This window comes from Anthonomus grandis, chromosome 4 (assembly GCF_022605725.1).
Source record: "Anthonomus grandis grandis chromosome 4, icAntGran1.3, whole genome shotgun sequence".
Lineage (NCBI taxonomy): Eukaryota > Metazoa > Arthropoda > Insecta > Coleoptera > Curculionidae > Anthonomus > Anthonomus grandis.
This window is the reverse complement of record NC_065549.1, coordinates 25,532,866-25,553,278: the sequence shown is the minus strand read 5'-3', so window position 1 is coordinate 25,553,278 and position 20,413 is coordinate 25,532,866. Positions and strand designations below refer to the sequence as shown.

The following is a 20,413-nucleotide window of genomic DNA, read 5'->3' as shown; positions in this document are numbered from 1 at the left end:
CCAACCACAAATGTAAATAACCAAACAATAACTGATAGGTTGCTTGATATAAATAACTCTTCCAAAAATAGCCTTTTATTGTGTTCAATCGTCAACGGTCGAGTTTAGGTATAGGACATGGTACATGAAATGTACTTAGAATTTGATGTAGAACCTAAATCTAAAATAAAAAATAGGTGTTTATATTTAAAAAAATTACGTTGATGACCGTAACTTATTTTTGGGCCACCCTGTATACATAAAATTATAGTAAGAAAACCCGCAGTTAAAAATAAAAATCGACATGTCCGAGCGTTTTTTTTTTGAACATACCCCTGAATTTTAAATGAATTTATTCCAACTCGCGGCGATAGCCGTCCATGGGTTGAAGAGAGTGTACAAATACATTTAAGAGGGAGAATAAGTAGGACTGAAATGAGAACTAAATTGATGAAAAAATGGCAATACAAGTGGCAATTTTACGATGGATGGGCTAAGAATTTTGTTAAGGATGTTAGAAGTAAAACAACAAATTGGGAGAAATAGATTACTATGTAACTCAAGCGATAACTGGACACGGAATCTTTGATATGTATATCCGCAAAATTAGGAAACAGGAAAATGGAAAATGTCGTTTCTGCGAAGAAAGAGACACACCTGATTCGGAACATATGCCAAATAGAAATAAATATAAATAATGTGGAGAGCTTTTTTCGAATGATATAATTTTAAAGGAATAACGGGAATGCTCAGAAGAAAATCATGAACGCAAGACCACCAATGCCTAGCCCTAGAGTAGTCTCTGTGTGTAGATTTTCCCAAACCTCTATAAACAAAAAGGATTGGGTTGCATTGGGCTAGAATAAATTATTTTAAGTTAGGACGTCGGCCACATGTACTCAGAACCTTTATGTGCTCGACATTTACGAGTTTTCTATATACTTTTTAGACTTAGTTATCAATCATACGAATAAAATCTGAAAATATTGGAAAATATGAAGGCTACAAGCCTCGTATGAATTTTTCAGCGCTGGGTATTTGCTTGTGTACAAATAGTGAAAGGAAACTATCATTTTGATAGATATATTTAGATGTCTTCCGTGCTTTCTCTTTTTATATATGATACACGTGTTCTTAGACGTGTTTTTTTATTTATATTGGGCCTTACAGTAATAATTATATTTATTATAGAAAATATACACAGTTTCTCAACTGTGAGCAACGAGTTTCGATCATCAAATAGACTAGAGGAGATCCCTATTTTACTATATTTGAATGAAATTTAATATTGTTTCTTTAGCATTTTATATTAATAATCCACAACTTCTTTTAATTTATTCACTTTAAAGAACCCCCTTCTACTCAAATTTAAAAATAAAGCAAAATCAGAGATACTTCGTCGACAAGACCGCTACTACTTGTTGGAAGTACTTGAAGTTCTACCACAACTGACTGATCTACTGCTGGCTGCTCTGACCTAGCTCTATACCTGGTGCTACATCGCTAAGTTGGCTATAGGAAAGCCTATATAAATTATGATACTTTAAAATATTGGCTTCCCTTTATATTTTACAGAAAAACTGAATGAGACTTTTTAAACGTGCGAGTAAGCTACCATACCAAACTTCATTACTTTCTAATAAGCGATTTAGGATTTATTAAAAAAAAACAAAAACTAAAATATGATGCTACCAGTCAAATTATCAAAATGTTATGTCAAAATGTTGTCACCTATTTATTCAGTGGTCTGTATGAATAATTATTACAAGAGAAAATAAGTATGATTAATGGGACTGCATGGGGAATAGTTTTCGAAAAATTTCCGAAGTGTTCTCTGTGAATTTCCCTGATAAGCATTTTCGAAGCAAAACAACAGTGCAAAATGTTATTAATAACTTTGAAGGGTAAAGTAATTAGTAAATGCAAATGCTCAGAGCAAAACATAATAAATGACAGAGCTTGAGAAAATAATTTGGATTTTAAAATAATACTTATACATGTTGAAGAAAATAAAGGAATTAGCAGCAGAGTTCTTGGAGAAGTTATAAGAAAAGATCATATTACAGTATTGCGCATACTAAAAGAATACAAATACTATTCCTTTAAATATCAAAAACATCATCATCCTTGTTTCACAATTATAATGGACTCGCGTCGTATTTCGACGGCCGCCCAATCTTGTCATTTACCTACATTTTGTTTTTATAAGACAAATACAAACAACCATGCCCATGCCAGGATTTGAACCTGATACTACACGATCACATCGTGTGGTACCGAGGTGAGCTATCAAAAACATCAAGACTTAAGGTAAGGCGATCAAATCCGAAGAAGAACAGATTTTTCTTTTGAAGTTATGGAAAAGGCGAATAACCACAGGGATTTTTTACGAAATGTTTGGTTTACGAACGAATGCACCTTTATCTTAAATAATGAGCCAAATGTTCAAAGCTTGTCGTCACTGGGGCAAAGAAAACAAACACTAATATATTCTTACAAGAACCCAGTATTCTTAGAAGTTAAATGTTAGGGCGAGTATTTTTGGTCATAAAATTATTGAGCCTTTTCTTTGGAAAAATATTTGGAAGAAGACGTATTCTTGTAAGCTTTTTCCTGTAGGGTCACATTAAAAGTGTTATTAATAAAGGCAATTAATGGCAATTTTCACGGCATATCAGCTTGTACTCAAAATTTTACAACCTATTAGGGTATTTTTTGGTGGAAAATGCATTTCATTTTGAAAAAATTAATGTATTAGTTTGAAAATTTATTTTCTATTACTTGTTTGTTTTTTTTTTGCTTTCTGGTTTGTTTGTTGTTTGTAAGTAGTTGAAGTTGGGTGATTTTGACAACTGTGATATTTCTCATACTCGACATTCAATATACTAAAGCCGAATTTGTCGAATAATGTTGCGTTTTCTTTCCGAATATTGAACAAAAATTCGCATGAACCCCAAAATCCACGATTAGGTCTAGTAAAAAAAGAGGGGAATAAAAAAACAATATGCAAATAACTCCAAAACAAAACCTTGAATTAATATTAAGACAAATTGGGGTGAAGTATTGGGCAGCATCTTTATAAAACACTCTGAGTATTTAGTTTTCTTATATCTTCAACTTTTTTTTATAATGCGAGAAATACTTACCGGCACAACTGTACCCATCGGCTCTAAGTATAAAGCCATCTCGACAGTCGCACTCGTACATCCCGTCATGAAGTTCAAAACAAATCTGTTCACATGGACTGCCATGGTTACAATGTCCTACAAAGAAATTACATCATTATACGTACCTATATGATAAACTTAAGTTTTTTTTTAAGATAGTATTACAAAAACTTACTAGTATGCTTTTCTACTGTATAGTTAAAGATAATCCGATTTATAGAGAAGCTGTAGCGAAATAGAAAGATATACATAATTTACAATAAATTCAACCTCAACAATATGTATAATATAACAAGGTATTTAAAAATGTTAAGAAAACTTAAGTCAGCGTATTGCACTTACGAGAGGCTTCTTTGAAACAGAGGTGTTTGCGTCCAGAATTCGTTTATAGGTGCCTTGATGCGTATAATACAAGTTTCGACATTATCCGATCTCTAATGAAAAAAGGAGTCCCAGAAGACACGAGGCGTCTCGTCGGTATTAAGTCTTTACATACAGTGAACAGCAAAAATATGGAACCAATTTAATAACAAATAAATGAGGGCGTGTTCGAAAAAACGCTGCAACACGTCGATTAATATTTTTGGTTTCGCATTTTTTTATTAACAATTTACAAAATTTATATTATAATAAATTTATATTATAACAAAATTTATTTGATTAAAAATTTTGTGTACAGGGTATCTGATGTACCCGTGGTCAATACCAACTTTCTAAGTTTAAATGGAACTAGGATTCTACACAAAATTATAAACATTTCAATGAATGACATGCCATACTTTTGTTTAATTATTTCTAAGATGAGCGGTTTTGAAAATTTGCTGTTTTTATGAAAAAACGTATTCTACTAAAAATTAAAAAAAAAAAATCACTTTTCTATTTTTACTTTTTAATTTTTTTTTCTGAAAATAAAAAACTCAAGAACAAGTTTGTAATTTGTTTAATGCAAAATATCGGGACAGGCTCATTACAAGAACTACAGTAAGTAGAATTGAAAGAAAATTTAGAGAAACAGGGACAGTGAAAAATCGTAAACGGCCAGGTTGTCCAAAAATTAATAAAAATACAAGATTTAATATTTCATTAAATATGGAAGATAATGCCCATATTTCGTCTTCTGAAGTAGGTTCAAATAATGATGTTAGCCAATGAATAACTTGGCGTGTATTGAAAAAAGAGTAGTATCATCCATACTAACTTAGATTACTGCCTAGGCTAAACGATGATGATCCTAGAATTTTCTGATAATTTGATAAAAATATGTATTTTAATTCCATTGTTCCATCAGCACATACTATTTAGTGATAAAGCCATGTTTTGTTTAAATGGTACGGTACATAGGCAAAATTTTAGGTATTGGAGCACGAATAATCCCCATTGGATGAGAGAAAATCATACACCTCACCCGGAAAAATGGGGATTGGGCAGGGATTTTAAATAATAAAATTATTGGAATTTAGAATTTATTCAAAATTACTTAATTCTAACTCTCGCAATTCCTTTTCTAAATTCAAATCAGCTCAATATGTCAAATAGATCTAATTGGCATATTAAAAAAGAATGTGCCCCACCTCAATTTGCTCGTCAGGTATGCGAATATTTGAATGCGGCATTTCATGGACAGTGGATTGGCATGAAAAGGTCCTACGGAATGGCCTGCAAGATCCCCAGATCTCACACCCCTGGATTTTTTCCTTTGTGGGTATTTAAAATAAAAAGTTTATAAAGAGAAACCGAGCAATTTAGATGATCTAAAATTTAAAATTAGATATGAAGTTGGTCAAATTAATAAAATTACTCTTAGCGATGTTTTGGATGAGTTTTTGAATAGACTTTTGCCAAGAAGTGAATGTAGCATTTTGCCAAGAAGTAAATGGTGGGCATTTTGAACACGTAATAAAATAATTAAAATATTTAGTTAATTGAGTTTCATTTATAATTTTACATACATTGATTTTTTCAACGAGTATAATATTTTTTATGTTTTCAGAAAAAATAATTAAATAGTCAGAATAGAAAAATAAAATTCGTTTGTTTCAATTTTTAGTAGAATAAGCTTTAGAGGCTTTTAAATTTATAAAAACAGCAATGTTCAAAACCGCGAAACAGTTGAATAAAAGTATGGCATATAATACATTAAAATGTTTATAATTTCGTGTAGAATCCAAAAATGTAATCACAAAGAGCATATTCTACTTAAAATAAAAAAGTTGGTATTGACCACGGCTACATGAGACACCCTTTATTCAAATTTTTTGTTGAAAAAAAATGCACAACAAAAAAAGGTAATCGACGTCTGCGAGCGTTTTTCCGAAAACGCCAAATTGTTTTTTTTTTAATGAATTTGTTTCATATTTTTGCCGTTCACTTAACAGGGTGTTCCTTAAGGACGTGCTAATATTTAAGGGGGTGATGCCTGGACTCATTTTAAGAAAAAAAGTTCCTATGAACATATGTCCTAAACGTCCTAACTTTTGAAATACAGGGTGTTAAAGTTTTCAACAAAAATCAGTTTTTTAATCTTAACTTAAACAATATTATAGACATTTTTATGAACTTCAGTACATGTATTATACGCATCAAGACGCATTTTTTAATGTGTAAAAATAAATCTCTGCCAGTGGCGTCCCTACAGATCTTCGCTTAAAAAAATAATAATATAAATTAAGGGATCAGATTTATTAGAAGAAGTATGAAAAGATAAAAAATTTAAATAATTTCAGAAATACTCATGTTTTTAACGCGTTTAAAAAGTAAATGGGAGTAAAAAAGTGCCGTAACGAATCTTTATTTAACGCAAATAAAGTCGCGGAGTCGCCTATGCATGTTTCTTATTGCTCGTTGCTATGGACAGAGAGCTGACTTTTTAGGGAAGTAAAATGGTTCTTATTGTTTTAAGCGAAAACCATGCGCCGGACAAAAAAACACTAGAAGATCAAATTTGCTAAAAAGTGATAGAGGATTTTAAAAATAATTTTTATTTTAATAAAAGGCAGTGGCGTAGTATTTTTGTCACTAAAAATATTCAATAGAAGACCTGTAGGGACGCCACTGGCACAGAAAATATTTCTTTTTGCATATCAAAAAATGCGCCTTGATGCATGGAATACATGTACTAAATTTCGTAAAAATATCTACAATATTGTTTAAGTTATTATTAAAAAACTGATTTTTTAAACTTTAAAACAATAGTATCTCAAAAGTTAAGATGTTTAGGACATATATATCACCTGAAATGGTGATAGCACAAGTGGATTTTTTGAAACATCAAGCAAACTAAAGACTCCGATAAAAAATGTAAAGAAATAGCAAGAGAGTAGAAACATTTAAAAGTATTTAGGTATGCATGTAGCATGTAGCATTACATCTTTAGCTCATGTATGTATGTATGTTTAGGATTAAAATAAATTTTAATGATTTACAACCAATTCCTACGAAGTAGCAATATGTGAAATCTATGCCGAAAATAAATAACAATAATTAATATAAAAAAGTGATGTTTGGGTGGCACTATAGGATTATCAAATTGATAAAACGTCCATAAGCAAATATTTGAAAGTAGTGGAAGTGGTGTAATCATTTATGTGCCACACTCTGAAACATTCACTTTCTATATGAAGCCAAAATGAGATTCGTATTTTTAACCTAACTATTTTGTAGGTTTAAAGCCCGCGGAGAGCAATTGTTATGAATTACGCTTTGCTATTAAACCGTACTATATTTACTATATCAAACCAAAGTTTACTGAATAAAATAATTTATTCTAAAGTTTCGTTTTCGAAAAAAATAAAAAATATTTTTTTTATCTTAATTTTTTTCAGATAGAAAACAAAAACATGAAAATATCAGTTTTTATTTTAGCAAGTGTTCAAAATGTTGCCCGTTTTTAGCCAAACAATGATATAGGCGATGTTCAAATCCCTGACGGACATTTGCAAAGACATGTTGTGGGATATCAGCTGTCGATGATGCGTTGACGAAGTTCATCCAAACTTTCAGGTTGGGGAGTAAACACAATAGATTTCAAATGACCCCATAGAAAAAAGTCTAACGGCGTTATATCAGGAGATATAGCAGGCCATTCTTCCTATCCCCTTCGCCCTATCCATTTATCTGGAAACTCGTCGTCTAGCCATTGCCGAACGGGAAGAACATAGTGAGGAGGAGCGCCGTCTTGCTGGAAATACAGGGTGTCATTGAAATGGTGTAAAAAAATTCGGGGGGTGATAGTACTCCTAAAAATTTTAAAAAAAGTTCCTATAACTATAGGGCGGAAAATGCATATTAAGGGAGTTAGGGGCACTGAAAGGGTAAATTTAAAAAACGGTTTTTTTAAATTGTAGGCTTAAAGAACGAGATAAAATTTCGAAAAAAAATCCTCTGCCATAAATTTTGACCCAAAATCAAATGGTGATACTGAAAAATAATTTGGAAAATCGGAAAGGGTAGTTTTTGCAAGGGTAGGGGGTTAATTCGTGAATAACTTTTTTTTAGGTTATTTTTTTCGCAACGTGGGTTCATTTTTTAAAAACTACATACTTTTTCCTACAAAAAAGGTACTCTTGTTGCACATCGCCCAGAACGATGGTTTTCGAGAAAATTGAAGGCAAAAAGTTTGCTCTGATGGGTTGCTAACTGGTTAAACAACATAAACCTATGAAAGTTATGGGGTTTCAAAAGTAAACACGTAGTTATTAAATAATTAATTGAAAAATCTAAATTTTATGATTTTTAAAACATCTTATTGCTTTAAAAAACGAAATAAACCAATTACCAAAATTCCTTATTAAAATAATGCATTTCTTAATTCATTCATAGTAAATGTTCAAAGTGACCACCATTCATTTCAATGCAGACATCTGCTCTTCTTCTCCATGATCTGCGTACCCTGTGGAATATCCCTGGGGTTGTACGAATTTGATTGGAACAGTCGATAATGCGTTGACGTAGTTGCACTTCAGTATTAATCGGCACTGAGTAAACCAAAGTTTTCAAGTGGCCCCAGAAGTAGAAATCTAATGGATTAAGATCTGGTGATCTTGCTGGCCAAGCTTGTGGACCACCACGTCCTATCCAACGCCTCTCAAAAAGTTGGTTTAAATGATTCCTCACCGCTAGCGGAAAATGAGCTGGTGCACCATCATGCATAAAATACGTGATCTGCCTCTGTGCTATGGGAACTTCCTCCAAAAGTGCTGGTAGATCATGTATTAGAAAATTAAGGTAACTTTGACCATTTAGCCTAAAATGTTTATTATTATAAATAACAAGCGCGTATTGAATATTTGGTACTCGCGGTGTAAACTAGGCTAATGAATCAAATAAGTATGCATTTAATAAGGAATTTTGGTAATTGGTTTATTTCGTTTTTTTAAAGCAATACGATGTTTTAAAAATCATGAAATTTAGATTTTTCAATTAATTATTTAATAACTACTTGTTTACTTTTGAAACCCCATAACTTTCATAAGTTTATGTTGTTTAACCAGTTAGCAGCCCATCAGAGCAAACTTTTTGCCTTCAATTTTCTCGAAAACCATCGTTCTGGGCGATGTGCAACAAGAGTACCTTTTTTGTAGGAAAAAGTATGTAGTTTTTAAAAAATGAACCCACGTTGCGAAGAAAATAACCTAAAAAAAGTTATTCACGAATTAACCCCCTACCCTTGCAAAAACTACCCTTTCCGATTTTCCAAATTATTTTTCAGTATCACCATTTGATTTTGGGTCAAAATTTATGGCAGAGGATTTTTTTTCGAAATTTTATCTCGTTTTTTAAGCCTACAATTTCAAAAAACCGTTTTTTAAATTTACCCTTTCAGTGCCCCTAACTCCCTTAATATGCATTTTCCGCCCTATAGTTATAGGAACTTTTTTTAAAATTTTTAGGAGTACTATCACCCCCCGAATTTTTTTACACCATTTCAATGACACCCTGTATATTTCAGCCTCATCAAGTATAGGATTTCCATCAACATCGATTTGGTTTTCAATGGATTCAGTGATAAGCGGATTGATTTAGAGTATTTTCCAACATATCCAAATAAATGTCTCCATTTAAATTTCCGTTAATAAATAATGGCCCAGTCACTTTATTTCCTAAAATGCCTGCCCATACACTAATTTTTTGAGGGTACTGGGTATGCCCTTCTACAAATGTATGAGCAATATCTACAGTTATGCTTATTAACAAATCCATTTAGATAAAATGTGCATTCATCGCTGAAGCAGATATTATTTACATGAGTAGTATTATCATTAATCGCTTCAGTTATTTTTTCACAAAACTCAACTTGCCTATCGAAATCGTTTTCGGTTAACTCTTGCAATATTTTCATTTTGAATGGATAAAATTTATGAAGTTTGGTAACTGTGTGAACAGAGCCTAATGAAATACCAGTGGCAGCAACAATTTTGCGTAATGAAGTATTAGGATTTATTCCAAAATTACCCAAAACTTCAACTTGAGCGGCTTCATCCAAAATTCGCCAATGATCACGTTTTTTATTTGCAACAGATCCAGTTTCAATAAACTAAGTAACAAGGTCCAAAACATTCCTATGCGAAGTTATCTTCTCCGGATGTCTGGCGTTAAACGTGACGGCAGTTTGCCGAGCACATTGATTTTGGGCACTATAAATTAGAATAATTTCCACTCTTTCGGCTAGTGTGTAAACCATTTTGGAAATAAAATCTTCAATTCAACAAATAAATTTTCACTATTCCAAGACTGTTATAAATGTAACTGACGGCAAAATAAATTCTTTATTTTCCTTAGCTACTATAAATAACTAAGCAGATATAACAATAAATACACTTCGCCCAGGATATCTGTGTTGATGAAAAGAATGCGGAAAAAAATTCAGGTTATTTAGTTTTTTCCGTGTCTAATCTTCGGAACTGCTGTTTATGCTGGTAGTTTCCGTTTCAAATTATAAACGAATTCTAGATTTGGCAAACCCTAATGGGCAACATTTTGAACACTTATTGAAATAAAAACTGATATTTTCATGTTTTTGTTATCTATCTGAATAAATTAAGATAAACAAAGATTTTTCTAATTTTCTCGAAAACGAATAGACCGATTTAAAAAAATCAAACGTCAAAATAAAAGACTTCGAAAGACCTTTTAAACAAGCTATTACTCGATATATTTATATATATATATTTATATATAAATATATATATATATATATATAAATATATACTACACGTATATTTTTTCCGTCAAGATTATTCCCTGCATGATCCTTTCTTACCGAAAGGATGTTAAGATCATTTGAAACTTAAAAACGTTTAAAATTCATAAAATCATCGGACGTTAGCATATGGACAATATTTGGATTATTTTATCTAGAAAGTTAGTTTTGACTTGAAGCCAACTGGGATGGTAAAAATAAATCTCCCTATCTTTTAACAGCATTATCATTATTACACTATGAGCAGAATCACCTTCATGTCGACCGTGATATGGTTCAAAAAAAGAAATAGAAATAGTGTCTATATTTTTAGACAAACTTACCACATGCAAGAACATTGATATTATTATTGAATTTTTATTTTGACCACTACAGTCGTCTGAAAATAAGTTATATTTGTAATGCCGTTGTCATCAAGAAAGTTTAGGTATTTAAATAAGCAAGTGGCAATTTTATTGGAACTTCTCTTACATAAAATTCTTATGCCACAAAAAACAATGGCACTCTTTAGTCTTAATGGTATATACAGTCAACAAGTTATCATTTGCTAATTTGACTTACTCTTATTAGTGATTGGTAAAAAAATCACTTGCTAAAGGAGGAACACAGCGCAAACTTCTAAAGGATTAGGATCACTTTATTTGTGTTGTTTTTTTTTCGCGATCTTTTCCTTTTTAAGTACTGCTGGTAGGTTTCTTCTAATTCCAGCTTTTTGGCAGGACCACCTTTTCGATATGTGAAACACAATCCACACTGATCCTTTTTTGGATGATGGAAAGATTATTGTCATTATATAAATCACGCATCGTTCAGTAAAGTAATTGTCATCGGGTGTAACTTAACATTATTTAATTTACTATAAGTTTAAGGGATGTAAGTCGAAATACGCCTGTTCGTCATATTTCAAAGTTCAATATTTTCGTTTGCAGTATACGACGAAGGGGCGTAAGTCGACTTTCGCCAGTTCGTTAAATCTTCAAATTTATTATTAGGAGTTACGTTAGGAATTACCTATTTTGTTTTTGTGAAAACCAAGAGATACGCCAGTATTTCATAACAAAATATATAAAAAAATAGTATGTTTTGCAAGCTTAGCTTAAGATTCATATTTTTTGAGATACGACCCATCGACTTAATAGGGACGAATTAAATATATACATACATATTATTTATTTATATATTTATATACATATATACTTATTTATATATTTATATATATTTATTTTTTTATATACATATGTATATTTATTTGAAAGGTTAAAAAAATTTGTATTATTTAAAATAAAACTATCTTATATATAAAAAACGATACATTTTTAGATGCCAAAATAAAGGCGTTATTTATTTATGTTTTTGCTTTTTCTAATTTTGGGTTTTTTGTTAATTGTGTAAAATTTCTATTAAATCCATTTGAAAAAAAAGATATGTTACTTAAAAAAACTTTGTTACTCTGCAAAAATGTGTCTTATATATTAATTTTTTTTTTAATTTATCATTTAAATTACTTCTCTTTTTAATGTGAAAAAGTCCTAATCAGAATTACAGAAGAGACTCACAGAAAGAAAAGAAAGCTTTTCCGAAATTCAAACTTGAAATATTTTTATTATTTTTCTTTTGGGTTTATTTTGGATCCAACATTTTTCTTATAGTCCTAAAAAAATGAAAATTGCTTTTTTTTAAGTGTTTATTTATTTAAAAAATTTTATGTTACTTTTTTTTCTATATAATAATTTTAATTGCAATTAAGGTTTTTTTATAACTTACAGAATTCCTTTTAATTTAAATAAAAGATATACCAAAATTACATTTTTGAATTCTAACCGAATTTTCAATCTTTCTAATTTTTGTACACAATTATTTTTAAACAAATAAATAATTGGCTACCCAGTTATAATTGTTTATGGTTGAATGAATTAAATTTGGTGTTTACCGGAATTATTGACAATTAATTTTTTTTGTGATTTTATATAATTTGCACAAATATTTTAAATATTAAAAATAAAAGTAATAAAGTTAGTAAAGATAAGTTTTTAAACTTTAAAAATTTAGAGGAATTAAAACTTCATTTTGATGTTTTTTTTAGAGATTTCTGAAAAATAAACAAAGAATTTAAGTATTAAGGAAAAAGTCCATTCTGAAGTGGAGTCAATATAACATAGAAAAATTTAGTCGGGAAAGCCTTCTTTTTACAAATAAAATGCCAATCCTAATGTCAGGAAGGCATTTTGAAAAGTGTTCTTGCCATCATCAGATAATAAAAGAAAAGGTAGCAGAATTTCCGTGCTTTTCGAAATCTGCATTCCTGATATTATTTCTTTGGCTTAAAAAGTAACGTAGGTATTAATAAGTCTTCTCTTTATTGTTATATCTGTGGGAGCACACGATATTAAATTAACTATTTATTTATTTGGTTTGTAACTGTTTATTATAATTTTAATTACAAAACGGTAGTAAAAATGCCTGCTGTATGTTTTTATGCTTCTTTATGCTGATATTTTCGATTCTCCTGTTATGAACAACATGTCACCTGACATGACATTGCTACAGGATTAATTAAGCTTTAAACGAGATCTGAACGAGAATCTAACTTTTTATTTTATTCGTTTGAAGATTCTAATTATATAATTTAATGTTTACAATATGCTGTGCATGGAGAAGATTTTACGGCAGATGAGTTGAGTTGATGATGAGTTGAAATAATTGATTTGGCCCCTATTTATATTTTCTACTAGGCACTCAATCGTTTGCTTATTCATGATCTATGTATGGGTTTTGGTTGGTCCCACGGCGGCTAAACCCAGGAAGTAATGAGAGTTGAAAGTAATGAAGTATTTCAATCTCCAGTCTTGCGCCAGGACGTCTTTTGGACTACTACTTCAGTAGTCTCGCGACGTGTCTGCGGGGTTTTTCCAGCACTTGCATCCGTCGAAAGTCAACCGTGCTGTCAGCTGTGACGGAGATAGGTTAAGTTACTACGTGAAACAAATCGATTATCATCTCACTTTTTGATGAAATTAACTTCTAAAACTAATATTCACTAGTGCTTCTTCACTTTTGACCAGTTATCTTTCAAAGCAGGATGCTTTCATAGTAGTTCGATGCCTCTCGAAACTTCGACTCCTTAATTATGAAGACCTAAAATGTGGTAATGATTTAGCCCTGAAGCCTAGCAAATAATGATTTAGCCGCCCTTAGCCCTGTCAATCTCAGATCGTATAGCTAGAACTTTGGCATGAGGAAGAGCACATCGCGGGCTCTCGCCCCTGAAAGAAGAATGCCATCATGAAACTTGACCCGTAAACCCACTAGTTTTTTTTTTTAATAAATCTTAACTAAATAACTTAAATTTCTTTATATTATGATTTAACATGATGTAATTATTATTTTATCACACATTATCTTAATATTATGGTTTAAATTATTTTTCTTTTAAACTTAAATTATATTAATGTTATAATAATTATGTTAATTAAAACAATTAAGTTTTACGCTTTATTATGTAATGCTTCTGAAGTTATCATTAACGAATTAAGGTACCTCTAGGTTATATAAATATTTTATATCTTTTCTTAATTTTATTTTTGTTTAAATTTTAATAACACCACCTATTTTTACATAGAGTTTTTTGCCACACAAATTTCCTTAACAATAATAATATGTATTTATTTAAAAAAAGCAATATTAATCTTAAAATATTACTTAATACTACATTGTCAAAGAAGGCGGAGATTTGCCTAGAGCTACTCTTTAACTCTTAACCTTCCTAACAATCACAGTTTAAATGGAGAAAACGTAAAAAGTAACAAGAATATATAAAGTATTTATCTTCTAGAAAACTAGACCATACTTTGGATTGATTTAAAAACAAGTCTATAATATTCTGAGTCATGGAATGGTGCGGCATGGTTAAGATATTGTATCTAATATTTCGAGTGTGAACCTGGTTTCTCGGTATTAAACTTTTCAAAAAGATATTTAGGCATAAACTATAAGGCAGTAATTTAAGATTGATAAAACAAGAGCCACTATGAGTTTTTTCCTAGTTTTAAAATTTAAAATGTGTTTATTTGCATAATACCAGCTCTGCAGAAGAGTATTAACATATTCCTACTATATTATATTAATTAATAATCCTATTTTTAATTTTTATAATTCTATTTAATATAACTATATTAAACCTTGAAGAACTGTCCATTTTCAGTCCCAGAACCTTCACAGTATCAGAGAACAAAGTACTTTCGTTATCTAATTGAATGTGAACAGTTTCCATTATATTTTTATCTGATCCTCGGTTTGAGAACAAAACCATTGTTGTTTTATTAGGATTAATGACAAGGTGAATGCTCTTTTAAAATTGATTTATTAGGTTCATATCAGCGTTAATAGTCAATATTAATCAGCCATGTTTTTAAAATTACCCAAGTCAAAATAATGTTTGTATATATAGTATAAGTATATATATATATAAGTATATGTAAGTAATAATAATGGGCCTAGAATCGACCCTTGTGGGACACCAAAAATAATATTTTTCGAAGCAGAATATTCATTAATTACCCTCACATGTTAGGTTCTACGACACAAATGAGTTTTAAAAAAGGACAAAACAACATCACTACAGCCATTATATTTCAGTTTCGCTTCAAGCAAATCATGATTGATGACATCAAATGCTTTCGAGAAATCAAGAGCTATCATAATTGCTGAAATCTTTTTGTCAAGAGCTCGCATGATATTATCGGTGACGTTTAGAAGTAAACTAGCTGTACTATGATGTTTCCTAAAGCCAGACTGAAGAGAGGATATTATTTGACATTAAAAATTATGACAGCTGCATATAGACTATTCTTTCGAGAACCTTGGAGATTACGGGAAGCAAACTTATCAGTCGCAATGGAGGATTTGGGAATCGGACATACCACTGACTCACGCCAAGCCCTTGGAAAATATCCTCCAAACAACAATTTATGAGTGACATGATCCAGAATATCAGGGAGATATAAGTGTAATGACTAAAAAAAGGTATGATGACATCATACCTTTTTTTAGTCACCCTGTATATTTAATTTCCACGTAGAAAAACCCTAAACCTAATATTAAAATCGACGGGTTCGGTTTTTTTTTCACAAACGTCCATTTCATTTTTATTGAATTTATCCGCTGCTTTACGGATGCACTGTATTTGTATTTAGATAGCTGTGTGTATCATTATTAATTTTTGTCTAATATTTGTACCAATCTAAGTGTGATCTGTTACCTGTAAATTCCTATTTTTGTTGTTATGGTCTATTATTACACTGTACGAGGAATTAATTGCTGAAATATTAAAAAAAGTTGGTGTTTTAGTGTTGTTTCACAAAAGTGTGAAGTTATTCTTGCTGACTGTAATTTTAAATAATTAAGGTTTAAGGATGGGTTGCTGTTTAACAACCACAATAATTATGTACCTCTGAGAGCAGCACAAGACCTAGTAAACCCACTCGCAAAATATTTCTGTATCTGTCCACGCTACGTCATTACTTGAATAAAATCCAGTCAAAAACTCTATTTTTTAGGATCTCTACATTATTCAGGTCGGAGTATATGAAAAATAGCTAATCTACCCTTTAATTAGTTTTGCCTTTAGGAATATTAAATATTGCAATTCTCTAAACAAACTGATTTACATATCGGAAAAGTAAATTCTTATTTGATCCTCTGATATTCAACGACTCAAACATTAAATTTTACATATTTTTATCACTTTGTTTTTTTTTAATTAAATCTTAAAATCTATATTTTATATTTATTAAATTAGCTTGAACTAACCTGCAGTCTGTTATAATCCTCGATGTGCTAGCATCACAGCGTTAAAGCTATATCATGTTGTACATTGTAAAAAGTGCGATAGAGTTTTTGTAAATCTACTTGTGTTTTAAAGGATAAATCTAATTCGGCAAGACGAAACAATGAAGTCATAAAATGTTTAGAAAAAAACATGAATTAATTAGATTGCAAGTAAACTTAAAATATCAAATTTTTAGTCCTTCTCCTAATGCTTCCTACGATGAATCTTCTATTGACGTCAAGTGACCAATTGTAGTAAGGACAAAAAAAATACTACTATTTATAAATATGTATGCCCCTCTGAAAACAAGTATACAGGGTCGAGAATTTTCTTCATTTTCACATTCAAAGCAGTAAACTTTACTGGACTGTTTTCGATGGGCCAACTGTTTGCAAACGTGCAAACTGTTTTGATACAAGACAAGAATATAAAAATGTAAACCGTCGTAAAGGTGTAAGTGTGAAGCTTACCAATTATACTTACGACGCGATGTTGCCCAGATATATCTACAATTTTAGATGCTCGACAGTTAATATTTTAATATCTATGCTATACTCATACTATACTGACAAAAACATAATTTTGCAAAGGAAAGGGAAATATGTGGAGTATTGATATATCAAAAACATATACCCTAAAAAAGATCTGTGTCTTTTAAATTTCACGGAGCTTAAAATACATAGACAATTCTCGAATGTACCATTATATAGAACGAAAGATGTAAATATATAGTTGTAGTAATTAAATTGTGCTAAAATATTTAACTTTTGCGCGAAATAGAAATCTACCTACAGGTTGCTACAAGTTTAATATATATTAACAATCTTATATAATTGTTGACGACTTCGAAAATTATTACAGTTACGTTAAAATAAAACGTCAAAATTATTGGTTTTTATGCTTCTTCTCTTATTAAAATATCGTATTAAGTCGAATTTTTTATCTGCATTTCATAAAAAACATTGAAAATAAACCTTATCAACATGTATAAATTGCGTAACATCACATTGATCAAAACGAAAATAATTAAAACTAAATCAGAATAGTATAACTGTCACCGTCAAGTTGACGCTAGTAAAGTTTTATGACAACTGTGATGCTGTAGATTTTGTGTTTTCACCTTTTATAAAAGCGTTATAGAACAAAGGCAATCTCCAAAATTTTTTGAAAATGTATATTTTGCTATTTATTTATCTATTCATCTATTTTCCATGAGGCAAGAAGGCAAAATGAAATTACCCAAATTATTATAACTTTAAAAACACTTAACTAACTAGCCAATAATGTAAAATAAAAACAAATTTAATAAAATATAACAGGTACCATTACGGAAGAAACTCTTAATTTATATGTATTTTATTTGAATAATATATAGAGGTACGTGGAAACTGTTTTTGTTTCTGGTATTAGCAGACTGATATATCCATTCGTCTTAAAGAATTCCCTATTTTTTAACATTTTGGCATTATTCAAAAAAGTATAGCGTTGTTAATTTAATTTTTTTTAAATTCGACAAATGCCTGGCTTTGCACTGTACGCATGCAGCCACTAGAATTAATGTTATATTTATACCATATGCCCGACTTAAAACTAAGAGCCGGTATTATGAAACTATTTTGACAGATAACTGAAAGTTAACTTGTGGAATAACGTCACATGTCACAGTTAACTTTAAAATGTAGAAGTTAACTTTATCGGGTGGATGGGGTATCAGTTAAAGTTAACTTTATAAAAAAAAATCCTGGTGTTTGACATAATATATTCTGTCGCTAATTTTGAATATAACCTAATGCTGAAAAAGCTTCTATTCCTCGACATATAAATGGCGGTAAAAAAACGAAATTATCTTTAGCTTGTAGAGCCTTTCTATCTACGGCCAAGCCAAGCCAAAACAAAAACATGAAAAATCTTTTCAGACAGTTGTACATATCTCTAATAACATCTCAAAGACAAAGAAGAAGAAAAGGGACGTTTATAAAACTGACATTTTATTGTTAAGGGTAACTCAATGGTTAAAGTTAAAGTTAACTTTTAAAAAATATTTATAATACCGGCCCTAAGTCGGATACTCACAAACGCCCATACTAAGTCTGGAGACTCGAACCCAGGGAGAGACGACTGCTATAGTCGGATTACCGAACAGATGGAGTAAATGATGTGCGCGAAATATAGGCCCGCCCATCGATGCAACCTTGGCAGATTTAGACGAGGAGAATTATGCCTACTTATTTTAAATGATTTTACCGTACAGCTTTGCATCGTAAGCAGCTTTTTTTTTAAATATAATACGGTCGCCTATAAAATGAGTCCTAACCGATTTTGAGGTTGTGCCAGGTAATGATATAATAATCCCTTTTAAGTATTGTGTTATGCAAAGTTATGTTAATATATTGGGGTTTACCGAAAAGAATACAAAATTATGCCCGAATATCGAATTTCATAACCATAGGCCTACTTTGATTTTTACAAATTTCAATCGCTAATAATTAAATATGAATAAAAAAATTCATTGGTACACAAAACGTAAAAATCAAAGTAGGTCTATGCTTGTGAAATCCGGTATTCGGGCATAATTTTGCATTCTAAACAACCTTTTCTTATAAACTTTATTTATATCTTGCCTAGAATTACGCCTTTACCCTCCACTTTACCTACTTAAATAATAATATGCTAAATTTTATTTTTTAATCAAGCAGGGCTGGATGCCAAATGGTCAAATTTTAACCCCAACATTTTTTGTAATTTTCACGTATAAATTCGCTCATCCTGGGACACATTGTATATTAAAAATATTTATTACCTGCTGCTTCTGCTGTAAACTGGACTGTTTGCACTTTGTTGTATGCTGGATGCTTGTTATAAAATGTTTTATATATGTTCATAATCACTTCCTTTTCAGCAATGGTCAAATGTTTTCGTACTCTTTTCTTGGAGGGTGACAATGGGGTGTACGTGGCGCGTCAGCCATTATTTGTTAACAAATTAACAAAAAAATAAACACAATCTCAACTTCTAAACAAAAAGATCTAAAGCCGCTCGACTAATAAAATTAAATAAAACCCCAAGTCATGAACCCTATCGAGGCTCTAAGCCACACCTCCGGCACAGAACGATCACGTGACCACTCCATCTGTTCGGTAATCCAAGTATAGGCAGTTGTATACTCAAGGCGCTGCCGGGGTCGTCAAAGCCGTGTTAATGTTAAGATATTTTTTTAATATTATATATACGATATGCTGATATTTATTTTAGGAATGCTTCTAATAATTTTCTTTAATTTAGGATTTTTTTTTCACAAGATCTAGTTTTTCCAAAAACTCACTTAATATCTTAAAAAAGACTCATAATAAAACTTCTTTGTTGAAACGTTAACATATTTTTAAGATTTAAAATATCACAAAAAGAAGAATATAATCTAAATATTACGTTCCAATATTACAGGGCTTTTTTCATGTTAAGCATAATATAGCATAAAATCCTAAACTTTACAGAGTGTACACTAGGTTTGTTCTTACTGCAAATTTGAAGTTATAATATTTTACGCATGCGTCAAATATTACAACTTCGGATTTATGTAAAACCATGCGATCAAATACGGGTAGCTGCTTAGATGGAGTCCAATTTAAAAGATAAAGAGTAAGAAAATTAACCTCACTTTATTATGCCAGTGGGAAATATGAAAAAAATTAAACAAAAACAAATTTACATAACAACCTTACATCAGGTGTATATAATTGACAGAGTTTAAAATTCTGTAATTATTTGCTGCTTCAGGGCTTACTCTAAAATGGTCGAGAAATTCTATTCTATTAAATTGACACAGTTTCATCTAAATAGCTTTAATTTTTGGGTCTTTCGTTGTCGTTCTTCAAGTAAATATTCTAAGTCGAAATCAGAAAATACTAATAATTCAGATTCTTCTGACAATCCAATATCACTCGTTTCTTTAATGCGTATTTTAGACAATTACAATAAATTAAAATACAATTTCAAAACGAATTCCAGGGATTATAAAAAACGGCAAAACACAAACAACAATTTAGAGATTATGTTTATATTCAGAAGATCGGCGTTGACTGGCTACACAAATTCTCTGATGCTTTGCTTGAAATAAGTCTGAAAACAAGTCTGACTATCAGATAACGATCAGAAATTTGTGTGAGAATTAAACTTTTTATTTGAAACCGATCAGAAATTTCTGTGCAAACCCATTTTTTCTATTAATAAAATTTATTTGTCAAA

The 20,413-nt window shown here is 30.6% G+C and overlaps 1 protein-coding gene across 1 annotated transcript in view; it reads right to left on the bottom strand.

The window, feature by feature from the left end:
- LOC126735205 (pikachurin) overlaps positions 1–20,413 on the bottom strand; it is a 199,027-nt gene that overhangs the window by 166,657 nt on the left and 11,957 nt on the right. The window contains exon 2 of the mRNA XM_050439158.1: positions 3,126–3,242. Within this exon, the coding sequence (XP_050295115.1) occupies positions 3,126–3,242 (117 nt within the window). The remainder of the gene's footprint in view (positions 1–3,125; positions 3,243–20,413) is intronic.